Source organism: Lonchura striata, chromosome 1, assembly GCF_050655825.1.
Source record: "Lonchura striata isolate lonStrDom1 chromosome 1, ASM5065582v1, whole genome shotgun sequence".
NCBI classification, from domain to species: domain Eukaryota; kingdom Metazoa; phylum Chordata; class Aves; order Passeriformes; family Estrildidae; genus Lonchura; species Lonchura striata.
Genome location: NC_140703.1, coordinates 101,728,996 through 101,745,579, shown reverse-complemented (window position 1 = coordinate 101,745,579; position 16,584 = coordinate 101,728,996). Strand labels below are relative to the sequence as shown.

Sequence of the window (16,584 nt, the reverse complement as noted above, 5' to 3'; positions counted from 1 at the left end):
AGGCTCAACAAAAAGTGTTTGTTTGTGATTTGTATCTGCCTTTTGCAGGGGAGGACTGAGCCAGGGGATGCTGTGGAGAGCTGGGAGTATGCCAGCCCTTCAGCCAGGGCTGTGCCTGTAGCCTGTGCAGACATTCCCAGGCGAACTTTCAGCCAGCTAGATGAAGCTGTGGATAGCGGTTGAGCCACTGCAGCCTGGGGCGCAGCAGAGGCACCCGGTGGGATTTCCCCTCTTCCCTGGCCGGTTTTGCATCCTGCTGTGAGCTCCAGGTTTGCTGCAGCAAGCAGACAATTAAATGATCTAATTTAAGGGCAGCTAAAGAATAACCTGAGGAGATGAAGCACTGTTGGGGCTGGTGAGGGGGATGGCTCTGGATCTGGCTCTCTGGTGCTGTCCCCATCACTCCGCTAGCCTGGCTTTGGCAGAATCTTCTGGTGCTCTGAATTTGAGATTCTGTGCATGGGATTTTTCTTTTTTCCCCCTCAATTCTATCAATCCAGCTTAGTATTAGTGTGATGTTTCAAGAATTCTGCTATTTCACTGAAATTTATGATGCCAGTATCAATTTTAATAAATGTTGCTTTATTTCAAAAGAAGATTTTAATGTAATGATTACTTGATAATTAGTTTAATAATGTGTGCTAAGTGACCGGATTGCCATATAACTGCTATGTCATGAGTGTTTATTAAATGTAAATTAGATCCTTGTTTGCAATATTTTATAAACTCTCTCAGTTTTATTTTTTTTTCTATGTAGTTTTCAAGAAGACAAGTCCCCCTGTGTATAGATTAGTTAGAGGGAATGGGCAGACCTACTTATAGAATCATCTTGAAAATACTTAATAACCTTCATTGGGAATTGTGTTATTCTGGACATTGTGCCATACAGTTTTCAAGTCTGAAGTAGCTGGTGAAACAATACTTTCTTTGAAGTAAAGATTATGAACTTCCTTTCTTTAGCTCCAATTTCAACTTTACAAACTGATCAATTTAATTGGAGTTTATTTAGGGCATATCCTCACAAACCTTCCTTGATCTAAATAGTCCTATTGATTTATGGATTACTCTTGTGTTAAAAGCCTGAAATATCTTCCTTTGGTGCTTTGTTACATTTTTCCAAATGAAGATATTTTTTTTTGTTTGTTTGTTTAAGGTGTTCCCTTTTAATTTTTTCTGGCTAATAATGACACTAGTACGAGCCTTTCTGCAGGTCTAAGTTATTTTCAGATTACTGAAGGAATTTACTGTCTCATCTGAAAAGATTTCAGCTTGAAGAACATGAGTGGTTCAGCACTGTTAGGAAATTCTTCTGTTCCTTGGGTGTGCACACATGCAAGAAATGTATGAGTTAAATATGGTGCTGTTTTTTAGTTTAAGTCATCTGTACTGGCCTTATTCCTCTTTATGTGCCATGAAGGCCAACTATAGAGCCCCCAATGCATCATGGTGAGGAGTGCTAGTAAATATAGTGCACGTGGTCTGCCTATCCTATCATAAAAGTACCAAGAAATGATGATTAATCCATTCATTTACCAAGTTCTGGATCATTTATATGTTCTCTTCCATCACAAAAACAGACAGTAGGAATCAGTGATTCCAGGTTTCTGTGCAATGTGAGACTATTACTTTGGAAGAAAGACTCATAATTCAACTGTTATTGAAAAAAAATCATATATAATGCCTGTAGATGAATAGTTTTAAAGTTTTAATATGTATTGTTCATCCATTTCAGATATCAGTGTTGATGAACATTAGAAACAGATTTAACTAAACAAAATTTTAATCTCTTCTTGTAAAGAGCTGACTCATTGCCAAAATATTAATGTATTAGCTGCTTACCCAAAGGTGGCATAAATGCTTGAAATTTCAGTTCATTGTGCAGTATTTAGCATTGATGATGTCTGTGGAGCTGATTATTCAGGTACAAAAGTAATTTAAATAGTCATATAAATTTTATTTAAGCTTCTTTTTAGACAGTGCTAGATTTCAAAAGTACAAACCCCAAACCCTGCACAAATCTCAGCAGGTGGTTCTACAACAGCTGACTGAGATAAAAGATGAAACTAGAGTGTGTGTATTGTTAACTTATGTTCATAAATTAAATGAAAACAGAAGATTCTGGCCGGACAACAAGTCTGTTCACTGCTGTTGCAGGCAGTCTGCAATATAATCTCATCATACTTCTGAGATTCGAGCTCCAACACAAAAGTATTTAAAGTGTTCTCAAACACTAGGCAGGAAAAATCATAAGAAAGCTGTGTCAGGACCAGAGCTGAGGTGGTGCTGAAGAGAGAACCAATTCTTATCTGGAATTAAGGAGAGAAACAAGAACTATAGGGAATGGGATGAGCACTGTGATACAGATGGTGAAAAGAGTTTCCCAGAAATTCATTACGAGTTTCTCTGCTGTCCTACCAGCTGGTTTCTCTTGCTTTGCCTTTGCTTTCACTAACAGCTTTGAGCCAGCTTTAGAGTCCTCTGCAGTTAACAAAAGGGTTTTTCTTTATTTGCTAGTCTTTGTGTCTGAGTCCTAAGGGAGGGACTAGGTACATTTTGTGTTCTGCCTGCAGCATCTAACTTACAAACGGGTTTGATTCAGTGCCTGAGGGTCAGTTCAGTCTTCCTGCCAAAAAGCCCCCTGAAGCCAGAGGTGGGTGACCTTTTCTGATGAATGGTTTGCTTTGAGAAAGATACAGGCCTGGTCTTTCCAAATGTATTTGTAATTCAGAGGTGAATTTGGTAAGTAACAGCGATGAAATACAACATACAGAAAATACTACAGAGGTGTTTCTCTCCAACATTTCCAAACCAAATAGCTTTAATTTTCTAATCCTAGATTGCTTAGAGTCCCTGAAGGGCAGTCTGTGGGCATTTGGCACCAGCCCTACCAGGGAACAGAGCAGCTCATCCCTGAACAGACAGGCTGTGTAAGGATCCCACTCCCAGGCTTTAAGGTGTGCAGGCACATATTGCTTCCTGACTCTCTCGTGGTTCCAGGTCTGTGCTCCAGGTGATCCCATAAGTGAGAGGTGAGTATGGCCAGACACTCCCTCCAGTTAATGCAGGTCAATTGAGAGTTATTTTCATGTAGTCCTGAGCCCACAGAGGTTATTTTTGGTTTGATCCCTTACTCGGAAGCTGTGCATCCGCAGCAGAGGCATAGCCATTCCTTTTAGCAGGCCTTCAGCTCCTGCAAGGGGATGGATATTAATATCAGAAGCCAACCAGAGACATTAAATGAGGTCAAGGTCACCCTACATAAGTGTTAGATAACACAGTAATTTAAAATGATGAATGAAATAGTTTAAAGAATGTTAATTATAACCTACAGTACAGACATGGGATGACCCTTGTAGTGTGGGCTGTGCAAAACTGTGTGAATGTCTCTGGCACTGGATGCAGGGAGGTATGAGGGGGAGCAGCAGGTACACTGACAAAGCAGCTTTTTCACTCTCGTTTTGAAGAGGTGAAATTCCTGCTGTCCTCGTACTAACCAGTGTGGGGTGGTGGAGGAGGAAGAAAAAAGAAAAAAAAAAATAAATAGATTGCTTTCACAAATCAAGTGGGAAAATACAAAGCTAAAAAATTATAGTGTTACATATATTTTTTTAAAACCTAATGACAATTAACAGACAACAACTTGAAAGACTGGATTAAAATAATTTTCTTGCTAAGATCCATTTGTGGTCAATACTTAAGAAGAAATTATTTAACCTAATGGTAGGTAGAGAAGTGTAACTTGTATTTAAGACAGCACTTGCTTGGACATCAGAGGTAGGAAACCAGGACTCTGAAGTATTATGTACTTGACTGTTTTTAACAGCTGTGGAGTCTGATTCTGCAAACACTAAAACCTGTGAGAGTGGAACTGTTCTCCTGAATACAATATATATGAGTACAGCAATATGGATTTAACATATATAAGTATTGGAGTCTTTGTCTCTGCTATAATTTTAAATTATTGATCTTTGTTTTTAAATCTCTGTTTTAAACTACAGGAATATATAAAGAAAATACATACTTATCTTGGAGCAGAAATGCTCGTTGAGTTTTGTTGCAATAAAAAGAGATTTTGTCCTTTTATAGTCCAGCTTCATGAACTTTCTTCTGAAAAATAAAAATCTTGTTTGTTGTCAGAAATAGTTCTTAACTTTGCTTTTAAAATTTTATTCAGAAGCCCCTGTGACACATGAGATAGAACACATGAAAGTCTTTCTTTTTTCCTTTCCCTCCCTCTTTTTTTTTTTTTCTTTCAGTGCAGTAACATAAAATATGTGTGTGGTGTAAGAACGCGTGCTAAAGTTTCATGTTTCAGGTAATCTCCTTTAAAATAATGGGAGTCTAGATTGCATCAGTTAGTTTAAAAACTGCTATGCTATTGGTAGGAAGAAAATGGGATTTGAGCCAAAACTTGCCTGTGTTACTGCCAAAGTCTGTATCAGATTTAAGACACATGCTTCTGCAAGCTTCCACGAAGGTTGTGAAAAAAGTTTTCATACAGAGTTGGATTACAGCTCTCGGCTCAAAACACTGGCCATTACACTCCCATCTTAAAAGCCTGCTGTAACACCGAGCACAGAATCGAGCAGCTTTCCTTCATTTTCTGGACCACAGATGGATTTTGAATGTCTCCTTGTGTCTTGATGGAAGATATATTAACTTCATTAACTGGAATCCATACCTGATTGCTTGTGAGTGTGTATGTGTACACATACAGATATATATCTATTTAAAACCTTATCATGATTTTATTTCAAGTGTATCTAAGATCTGCTCTAAGAAATTACATTCTCTAGAGGAGCTTACAATTGTTTTGAGTAGCAAAGAGACAGATATTTACTCTCAGATGTTGGAATCCTTTGTGAGTTTATGAGAGAAATTCTGGAAGCCTTGCTGTGTTGGTGGTAGAGAAATGCCTTTTGAAACAGACACATCCAGCTGTACAACGACTGCGTAGTAACCTGTGGATTTTAAACATCAGAATGTACAAACCGTGGGCAACTGTGAATATCTTCATAATTTCTTTTCTACATCTGCTGCAAGGATCTGACTATGAGAACGGCTCTGTGAAGGTAAGTGAACTTTATTTACTTTGATTCTTAATAATACAAATTCCAGAATTAGCTCCATTTAATGTGCAAGGTAGTAGGTTTCTTGTTTTTGTAATGAATCGTTATTTTTTTGTTTGGTGATGGTTTAGTTGCAGAGGTGTTTAGCAGCCATAGAGGAAAATGAATCTACAAGGAATTTAAATCCATATTCTCTGTTTAATATTTTATTACTTCTTTTACTAGTTATTAAGTACTTGTTGTATACTTTGTTCTTGAGTTAAAATTTTAGTTTCAGTCATTGAAAATAAAAGAAAAATCTGAAAAAGAAGCATGAGTCAGAGTATTTTGAATATTTGGTAAATTCACTTTTTTTTATTTCAGGTATTTATAATTGCAGGAATTAGTATGCTGGCATTGAAATTTTCCCTGTAAAAACACGTGTTCATCAGTTGTTCACTTGTTTGGCAGATATCAGAGGAACATTTCTCTTTTCCTTCATTAGAAAAAGTTATATAGCATTTTGAAATAAACAGCAACTAGTAATAATAGAGCACATTGCCTGGAAATTAACTTTTCTTCTGAATATAGTACATGAAACAAAATTTAAGCCTCACCATGAGAGTAGGATTTTTTGGCTTTGAGACAATGTGAGAACATCCAGGGCAATCATTTAGAAAAATCAGAACAAAAACCGGAACAAGTTTCTACACGTGCAGTCTGTCCAAGATTGATTAATTCAATGTGTGGTCCAGAACAAATTATTTGTTTTTCACTGGCAGAGCAAAACAAGCTAATATTATTTTTTTCCACTTCAGAAAACCTCCTACTTGTAAGCAATGACCACACACCAGTCTGTGAGCCTTCTGCATGCTGACCTGTGCTTTAGGAAAGAAATGCTCAGTTGTGTGCCTAATTGCAGACTGCTGTTGCCAGCCCAGTAAGTCAGCAGTGGTGAGCAGTGTGTGCCTCAGGATGACTGATGCCTGATGACTGCTCACAAGCTTTTAATTTACAACCTCAGCAATCAATTCTTTGAAGGCATTAGGACCAGAGTAATAAGCCTTGTTTAATACATTAACTTTGTGCACTGCATGACAAATCACTGGTTTTGTACTTGCAGGAATCACTTCATTTAAACCAGAGCATGCTTTCTAATACAGAATAGTAACCATTTCATAATTGGCAGGGGTGATAATTCTAGCCACATGTGGGACGCAAGTTTATTCAGCGCAGAAGTAAAACCACTAGAAAGCCCTGTAATTGTAAACTTTGAATCCATACTCACTTTGCCTAGAGTAAATGCAAGAGCTCTCCTTGCTAGCTTATATTAGCTTATATTCATTCACTGTGATAAGATTGTCCATCCATATAATCACATGCAATTGTGATTATTTTCACTGAAATTTGGTTACCACTGTCAAGAGGCCAGCTTAGCCCCAGGCTACTGTTCTTGAAACAACTCACGGAGAGTTTCCAAGACTATCTTAAAGGAATCTTATAGGTCACACGCAAAAAGGTATCACACTTAAATGCTGTATTTCACTTGCTGATTGCCAAAAGGAAAAGATTGCTTGTTCTGGCTCTTTTGGTATAGATGGAGGCTTTTGGCTAATCTGTTGTTTTTCTTTTAATGTCTTACATAGAGTGTTAGCTCTCTGGGTTGTTTTCTCCTGTATGACCTGTGGGCTTCTGTATGTGTACACATGTGGAAATACACCACAAAACGTGCTTCATTTTACAGCGTTGGATGGCACACAGGGTTATGATTATTCTTACCATTTTCCCCTCAAATTGAATTTGCAGTACACAGAAATTATGTATTGCATTCACTTACCCTACCTTGTTGTTTTAGAGTTCTTTAAGATCAACAGCAGGACTGCCTGGATAAAACACACAAGGTCAGGATGCAGCTAATACACAACTGATGAGACCTAGGAAGGGTCAAGCACCAGCAACCTGCTCTGCCCCCTGTTATATGAATCCAGGTTAGGTGAGCTCTGCCCAGGACACCTGAAATTTTAAAACTGTTTATGCTTCAAACCATCAGGTGGCCTCAGTGTGGTATCATGCAAGAGTTTCAGGGGGCTAAGTGTTTAAATTCTCTCTTTTTCCCCTTCAAATATCCTGATTTAATCATGCATGAATATTAAAAAGCTTATGTACAAACTGCTGTGATCCAGCATCTCCATGGCAGCTGGCTTTTCCTAACCCTTCAAAAACTTTAAAAACTCCATCCTCTTCTGAGCACATGAATCCCTTTTCCCCACCATGTGCATGTATTCCTCACCTGTCAGAGCTCTTCCTTCCTCTCTCCATTCCCTGTTCTACTCCCAGCACTTGACCTGTGTTCCCTCACCTCCAGGACACAGGGACTCAGTTTTCCAATTGGTCTCTTTTTTGTGCTAGCCAACTGTCACCCTCCTTCCCACTTGCTTCCTCCTGGATGCAGACATCCTTCTTCTGTCACAGACTCTCAGGAGTTTTGTCCATTTTCCTCAGAGACAGCCCTAATGGACACTTTTCCAGTCATTTCTGACCACAGTTTCCCCTTCCCTTCTCCAACCATAGCTCCCTTCTTTGGCCCTGTGGTTTTAACTGCCCAAATTTTCCTTTTCCTGACCCATTTCTTGTTCTGATCTCCAAAGATGTCCTCAGCCTCCTTGGCCAGGCCTTGCCCTGCTCCATGAGTATTCATTTCCTTCCCCTCCCACAGGCAAATCCCTTGGTTTCCTGTCCCTGGATGCCAGACCCCTGTGGCCAGAGGGGCACAAAGGGCAGGTCCTGTGCTCTCAGCCCCACAGGCTGGACCTGCATCCATGGGTGGCCTGCACCCAGCTCCTGCTCTGCTCCCAGATGGACAGCAACCAGCACAGGACCTGACTGCTGCAAAGCCCTGGGAGGGCTGTGTGGGCTTTTATCAAAGATATCAGTGTACACATCTGAGGCAAAAAAAAAAGGCTCCTCAGGTGTCAAAAATTCTCATCTGTGATTCACGGTAGGGAAACAGAAAAAAAAATTTGTGCAGATAAATGATATTTTTTTGCTTTCTCTGTCAAAATGGTTTGACTGCAGTGGAGGATAAAGGAGGAGCTTCATCCTCTGCTGTGATCAAACCATTTTGACAGAGAAAGCAAAAAAATTATTATAATAATTTTGAGGCAGACATCTGGTATGGAAAGTTTCAGCCTGAACAGCGAATGTCTGCCAGTCAGAACACAACAGGAGCACAGGCTCATGGTGGGAAGCAGTGGGCAGCCTCAGACAGGGGCAGCACAGCCACACATGTCCAACAGGACTTGGCTCCAGAGCTGAACTGATGTCAAGGGCAGCCCTTGCCTTCCGGTGGCTTGGTTCAGGATGCCAACCTAATATATAAAGTCCTCATGGAATAATTAGATTTCCACATGAGTTTTCTGAATACTGAGAATTATTTTTAAGGTTTTTTTTTTTTTAATCAGGAAATGCTTTAAAAATTCCTTATTGAAGTTCTTGTCCCAACAGTCTCTTATGTTTTGGAACCTCTCAGCTAGAGAACCGCAAATTTCACTGTCTCTCTTTCTGTCTCTCCCCCTCAAATTTTTCCTCACCTAGGGCAGCAACAGACATAAAATACTTTTTCCAGAATTTTAAAATTAGATGTGAAGAGCTATGTCCTATATTCATCAGAGCTGAGGCAAATATTTTGCCAAGAAAAGCCAATGATCCATCTGAGCTGCTTCTGCCTTCCAACCCTAAAACTGCCTCTCTAATGAGGCAGCAAGATTTGATCTTGGAGAATTAAAATCTCATTGCTTTTCTTCTCAATCCTTCTGCTTCACATTATTGATAGATTGTTGGGGGACAGGCAAGAGAAAGGAACAACTGGTCACTTCCAAGTTAAACAGACTCACAGCCTTTTCCTTTTGCAGAGGTGTTCTCCCCATGTTGAAACCTCCTTTGGTTTTGTCCAAGAGAAAACTACAGTGGATAGGCCTGAGGAGTCCCTGAACTCTAAAGCTGCTTTCTGATCAAAAGACCAAGGGTCAGGTGGGCTAAGCTAGGAGGTAAACATGCCTGCTGTCTGTTACATGCACTCCTTTCCCACAGCTAAATATTTCCTGCTTCTGCACTAAACATTGTTAAAGCCTCCAGCAGTCGCTCTTGCTCAAACAGATCTTCTTAATCTCCTGCTGTCCCTGTGAGCTGCACAGAGTGGGAAGCCACTTCCCAAACACAGCTGTACATGGTCCTTGTCCACTGGTGAGAGGGAAGCAGCACTTCCCCACTCTCCTGAGGCCCTGGACCACCTAAGTGGAAAGAGCCTTGCCCTTGGGAAGGCATGGAAATACTGGAGAGCCAGCCATGTTTCTTGGTTTCTAGAAAAGTTAAATTCTAAAAATCTTCCATGTCATGGGATCTCTTCCTCAAGTGCAACTCCTAAAGTTCCAGCAAAGTGCTCAACTGCTAGAAAAATCAACTTGAAATGTCACTGGGAACAATTTCTCTGTTTAAACTAGGTTTTTCATCTTCAAATCCAGCTTCCTTTCAAAGTTAGGAAACACTTCTAAACAAATATTATGAGATTGTGGTTTTCAGAACTATTTCATTCTTCCAGTTTCGTCTACTGCTTTTGATTCTCTGTGATTACCATATCTGATAGGCTCAATGAGCCAAAAATGTGTGAAAATATACTTACAGTGTTCCTGCAGAAATGATTGTTTGTGTTTTTCCTTCAGAAGTCAGAAGCTATCAGGGAAGCTATGAGGAAGGCCAATTTGTTCTGACTTATCTGCTACTGTCTTGACAAGGTGCACTGAAGGCAAACAGAACAATCCTGTTTTGTTGTTATGCCACAGAGCGTCTGTCCTTGGCTCTTATCAATTTGGAAAGGCAACTACTAACATGCTGCTACTTTATCAAGAGCAGTTCTTGCTCATGAGAAAGAGCAAAAAAATCCCTCCCAGCTACTGATCCAATCCAGTCCATCCCAGCTAGGATTTTAATGTCTGAGGATAGAGCAGAGCTTGGAAAAGTACACCAGGCTGTGTAGATTATTCAGATGCAGCATTTGACAAATCCACTTATCAGTGGTTTAAAATTAAGCACTAATTAAACTTTGCCATCAGTAGTAGCTCACATCTGAAAGTCTGTGAAACCAAGAGGAGGCAAGAAGGCAGGTTCAGAGGGCAGTGGGCCATCTTTTTTGATAATCAGTGGTCTGAAAGCAACCAAAACAAGCCTTCAGCTCAGGCTCAGCAAATGTTGCTTGTTTCTGTTTTCTGCAGCCTACTGGTACTTTTTTCCCACAGGCATTCGTGTTGTTTATAACCAATGGTGTAGTGGTATCAATGTAGGCTCCCACAGGAGGCAAGCAGAGAAAAGAACTTCCTGAGAACAGGAAAAAAAACCAACCTGGTGCAAACTCTGACTTGTGAGACCTCTGCCATGGTGTCTGCAGTTTTTGTTCTGATCAACACTGCTGCTATTCCAGACAAGGTTTATTTGTGTCTTATCTCCTGGGGACACCATCCTGGCATTTGGGAAAAATAAATAAGGTGCAGTTGTTGTAGGTGATAACTCATTTATTCTAATCCCCACTAAAAAACCCTTGTACCATACTTTTTATAGTTATCACACAGTGGGATCTGTAAGTCTTTTAGGCCTGTCTCTCAAGGCAAGTAAGTCCAGTTACAAAACTGGCTTTTACCCTTTCTTGAACTTGGCTTTGAAACCATATTGCTGAGGGGGAAAAATGACCTGAGCTATGGTGCTGCAGGGAAGTAAATCTGATAGGGTAACTTTCCTACAGAAACACCTATTCCTGAGAAATTCCTTATTCCTCTCAATATGTGCCATTCCCTTATCTACTTCTCCACCTGCTTCCTACCTCCCCAGCATGCTTTGCAAATCATCATACATCTCGCTGGGATTTGAGGAATGCAAACAAAATGCTGAGTGCCCCCACTACAGCTGCACAGACCCACTTTGCCCATGGGAAGACCTAAAAGAATTTTTTTTAACATCCTGGCAGAAGTGTGATATATGGGCTTCTGTACCAGTGAACAGCAGAACAACTGCACCGGCTATTTTAGCTTTCTTTCATTAATGAAAATTCAGCTTCCTTTCTTTATGAAGGACAGCTGAGCATTTTTTTATATTTTTCACCCAAATGTGATTTAAGGCGTGCCACCACTCAGCTGGTGGTAGGACGCCATCTAGGGTTCTTCTGCTTCCACAAGGAGCACAAACAAGGTGGGGTTGGACTGGTGGGATTTGGCAGTCCAGTGTGGGACCACATGAATGGGTTCAGAAAGGGGTGAGCGCCTTCCTCGCCCTCGGGATGCCGGGATGGGTTTGCCTGAGCCGTGCTTTCAGGGGAAGCAGGCGGAGTTGGGTTTGACAATTCATGGTCACTGCCTGCCGTGTGGTCACGGTGAGAGTGCAGCTGGGGAGGGAATTCTATTTGAGTCACGATGAAATGCAAAAAAGTTGCATCATGTTACCATATCGTGTGTCACTTTGCGCACAGAGAATGTGCCACAAAGCCAGGCAAAACTTTTCACTTTAATTAGCAGCATGACTCAGAAACCATGTTAGGATACTTTTCTGAATTGCTAGGGAAATATTACTCAATAAAAACTACAATTCCAGGAAAATGTGTGCGTGTGATTGGGGTAACATAAGTTCATTCATTGTTGGCAATGGCTTTGCTTTGTGAGTGACATTTTGAGACCCAGCTGTCCAATTGGCTAGTCATACCTCCAAAACATTTATTAAAGAGTCTTGGGGAAAACCCAAAAACCAATGAAAGTGCTAACTGAAGGACCCTTCATTAAAAAATATTTTCAAATATTAGAAGACTACATAGTCATCTGATTTCATGCAGGTCTTCTCTATTACTGAGCCATTCCAAACTCACTCTACAAACCTCAGAATGGACAAATATCAAGAGACAGCGACTATAGCCTTGACATGCTCTTTGCAAATGCATTTAATATGCTATTTTTGATGTGTGCATCCTGTCACAGTGTTGGGCCAGCACCTAACCTGGTGTACAGTGAAGTGATAATGTTCTAGCTGAGCTCTGTCTTGAGCAGCACATCTGCCTCAACACATTGCAGCAATACAAGACCATGGGAACAAGGTTATAAGCAGAAGCTCAGAAAATGTACTGTAAGACTCCAAAAGTTGTCAGTAGAATTTAGAATTTAGGATATAGCAGTGAGTTAACACACTGGACATTTATGACAAATCACCTGTGTTTTTTCCATTTATATTTATATTTACCAAATAAATGTTCTTTGTGTGATCACTGTAGGAGGGACCTAAAGGTAAACTCTCAAATGTAGTTGACTAGACCTGAACAGAAAGAAAATCCATACCTTAGCAAAACAACTCTTTTCTTTTATATACCACTCCAGCTTTTCTATTACTACCAGCACACTGATGCACAGTGGATGTTGCTACCTTCAAAATCACAATTGGAGGATGTTTCCTATGAGAGCCAAAAGACCTGTATGTGGGAAGAAGCATTTGTTTAAAGAGAGTTGTAGCTGATACTCAAAATGTTTTCTGCTTCATTTTGGTGTAAAGACCTAACTGGCTAAAAGTATATATTTCTGAGAGGTATTTTGATAAAATATCAGTCTCTGGTTTGGACATAAAAAATTATATTAAATACTCTGACCAAACCATGTCCAATTCTGATGTTTTCAGTTATTTGCTTTCAGTATTTTTGTTTATTCAAGAGAGAATACAGCAACCAAAATATCTAATCTCCAAGGATTTTTATAATGTAAGCATGGTTCTAAAGTGCAAGAAGTCTGATTTGTTTGCTGTAGCTCCACAAAAGATCTATTCTAGTTCAAAAGGCCATTCGAAATATAAACCAGCTGTTCTCTTGAAGCCCCAAAGAAGTTAATATGATTTACTTGTGAAAACATATAATCTTCAGCTAAAGTAGAAGCTGTTTTATCACCACCTTGACCACCAAGTTTAGAAAACGGGTAATTAGGAATCCTTCTTCAGTGGAAGTTAAACTGGAGACCAAGAAGACAGACTCTCAAGAAGGAGTGTCTGGAGGAAGTTTTTTCCTCATTGAACATGAGGTCAGAGGAGTCCAGAGCTTCCTCTTCCTCCTCTGGTTTTGTGTCTCAGTCTGATGATGAACTGGCATGGTTTTAGCAGAAGAGGCCCTCAAACATCACAAATGTATCAGTGAGAAATGTGGCAGCTCAGGTCAATGCCCCCCTGTCAGCCCTCTGCCACCTCATACAACACCTGGCCAGACTATAATTTTTACCATTTTTTGTTCCTTCCAAACCCACAAGTGATGTATCTGTGAGTCCTTTGTGTGCTCTGGCACAGTGTAGAGCTCTGCGCTGCTCCTCTCACCAGCCAGGGCTCTGTGCAGTTTCTCTTCCAGCAGCTGTGGCACACAGGACTTCAGGATGGACTGCTGGGATCACAGTCACCCTTTCCTGAGAGGATGCACAGCCAAGGCCAACCCTCTCTCATTCTCAAGGCAGAGTGCAGAAAGGATTTGCACTGATTGTGGGTGAGGGAAGCAAAATTTTTCTGTGCCTGTTCTTCGGTCCTTGAGCTATTTCAGGGAATAAGTTCCATGCCTTTGTGTATTTTTTTGCTATATACTGGGACAATATAGCTGTATGCTTTCCATACAACTCTCACTGGAGAAAAAAACCCTTTAAAAAAAGTGACAGCTGGAAATTTGTCCCACAGGGCCCGAACTTATTCCCACTATAAACAGAATGCCCCCTCAGGTTATTAGTGTTGTAACTGTGATGATCAAATGAATGTTCAGTCTGGACAAGGCAGTGCACTGAGAGGTGAAACATTTTTAGAAGAGATTTGAATGTTTGTTTACATAATTTTGAAGGTGAAATACTGCATGCTTCTGAAATTTCATCCATGCTTCTGAGATTACAAAGATTGTAATAGGCATTTAAAAATCCCATGACAAGCTCATCATGTTTCAGAGAATAATTTTATAGGAAGTTAAAATATCTAATTGTTTTGTCTCTCTATGGTCATGTTCACTATAATTAAAAATAGCTTGTTTGTGCACTAATAATGTGCAATGATGCTTCCAGAGTGAATATAGTTAGGGATGTAACTTAATAAATTAGAATTTCATAGCTGACAGAGAATCAAAAGTACGATTTTTCTGGAACTGTTGAAAAGTAATGCTCTTTCTCTCCTTGGAAATGAAATACAAAGTGATGATAAAATTACTACATGCTAATATGTGTCAGACGTGGCAGAGTTAGATGCCTCATGATAGATATTTATGGGGTGCTGCAGTTGCTTGTTGATAGGGCAGTAAGTCACTCCTTCAAGCCTCATGTTTTCAAACTGCAGAAGATTCTCTCACTATTTTATTACCTGTTATGCAACATCCCAAGGATACAAGATGTTGTATTACAGACAATATTTGTTATGATAAAATTTGGCAATGGTTGAGCCCCTGCTACCTAAAAATCATGGCCCATCACTCTGAGAAATATCTTCTGTGTTTCCTTGGTACTCTCTTCAGATGAATGCCTTCTTCTCTTTTCTCATATATTTTGCTTTGGCTATAGACACCAGGTTAGGTATCATCTCTTCATTTCATGTTTTTACCTGACTCCAAAATGATAGGAGACACAATAATGCTAAAAATCATGATTAATGCCCTCAAAATAGTTTTTCTTACTGCAAAAACTCCATACAAGCTTGTTATTCTTACCAGGAAAATGCTTTTTTTTTTTGTTGCTGTCATAAAGGCAGGAGCTGCTTCATTCTCCTGCTGAGAGAGAGCCGAACTTTTCCACAGGAACTCCCTTGCAGTTCCTTGGCCACATCAACTCACAATCTGTGTTCTGGGAGCCACAGCATGGCTCCATGGCTTTGGCACAGCATGCACCATGGCTTTGGGGCAGGGAATGGAGAGCTTTTTTCTGCCAGTGCTGGCCTTCAGGCAGTCCCAAGTCCTTCTGACCCTGGTGCAGTTGCTCTTCCTGGATGGCTGTATTTGTGTACCTCATAAATTATTTGTGCTTTAGATTAGGAGAGGTTATTTAATCTCATTTGAATACTCTCAGCAGAGTGGGACTCAGGTCTCCTCACCACAGCTAAACTGATGATCTGCCAATTCATCCTTCAGCATCAGTGGAGAGGAAGAGGCATTTTGGAGGCAGAGTTAATTAAACAGGCCTTAGAATGGGATGAATGTTCACCCAGTGGCCCTATTTTTCTCCATCTGTGAAAGGAGTCTCAGGTAAATAGTTCATATTCATTCAGATGAATAGAATCACAGAATCAAATTAATTTTTATTTTTTATAATTGTGAGGTGCAGGGAGCTGTAAGCACTCTATGTCCACAAGATGAGCCTGCAACTATAATCAGTTTATACACTGTGGTAAAATCACCTTGGGGAATGCATCGTGGAAGAGAAAAGGAGGTTGTAGCATACAGATGTAGCGTACACAGAAGCCAAAATCCTTGGTATTTTCTTGTGGTGTGAATTACCTACCTAGTATTTAAGCTGGTTTGAATCTAGTTCTGAGATTAGCCTTCAGGCAGCACTAGAACAGGGAATTCACCTTCTGGTTGCATCAAGTCTTTGTCTTCTACATAACTTCTCTTGAACTGAATGCAGTTGCAGCAGCTGCATTAAGCACACAATGCTGGCATAAAGGTTCAAATTGTCCTCACGTGCTGCCAGTACCCTTTGTGTTAAGGTGCCCTCATTTAGAGACAAAACTTCCACCCCACAGATTGGTTAATTTTGAAAGCTTTAGTCTGACCTTATCTAAAGCCTGTTTGTCCAAGTTTGTGATACAATGGCATTAAGAGAATCATCACTGTGCTATGCAGCTACAATCTGCTTTTTCTGGCAAGATAAATCTGTTACCTTCTTTCGATTGCTTAGCTGCTGAGAGGATGGATCATAAAATAGTGCAAGGTTATTGAGAGTTTCCTTATCATTTGTCCTGGCCCTAGACACAGTGGTAATGATGAAAACTTCCATTGGTATTTATGCAGCACTTGCCATGACAGTGTCTGTGACTCTAACGCAGAAAAACTTTCCTTATCAGAAGAATTCTTACACATGTTTAGTTTTAAGCAGAGGTTTATGCCCTACTGTGGAAAAAGACTGTGAGGCTGAGGCTTAAGGAAAATAATAATGTGTACAGCTTTCAGGATATATTTCCTGGGTCTATGAGCATGCTTGAGTACAGAGTGAAATGCAGGCAGATTGAGCAAAATATAGATTTCTATAAATTTTTAGTTTTGCTTTCCCATGCACACAAAGTATTAATCATCTGTATCAGTGCAGATCATTCATGCATCTGTTTGCTTAAATACAACCTCATATGTTTTTATGCTATAGATCCTCAATAAATTTAAGACCTTAGCAGGCCTTTTTTTTTTACTGTTGTACTCCACATCTTTCCTCTGTTATTCAAAATACCTCCAGGAGGTCTTGAAACACATCATTAATGCTGCTGAAAAGAGCAGCACATGCCAAGGGAAAAAAAAGGAGTTCTG

At 40.1% G+C, this 16,584-nt stretch overlaps 1 protein-coding gene across 1 annotated transcript in view; it reads left to right on the top strand.

Annotated features, from left to right (window-relative positions):
* The first annotated feature begins 4,357 nt into the window (after positions 1 to 4,357).
* Positions 4,358 to 16,584, top strand: part of VEGFD (vascular endothelial growth factor D) — a 30,571-nt gene continuing 18,344 nt past the window's right edge. The window contains exon 1 of the mRNA XM_021532353.4: positions 4,358 to 5,072. Within this exon, the coding sequence (XP_021388028.1) occupies positions 4,983 to 5,072 (90 nt within the window). The 5' untranslated portion in view covers positions 4,358 to 4,982. The remainder of the gene's footprint in view (positions 5,073 to 16,584) is intronic.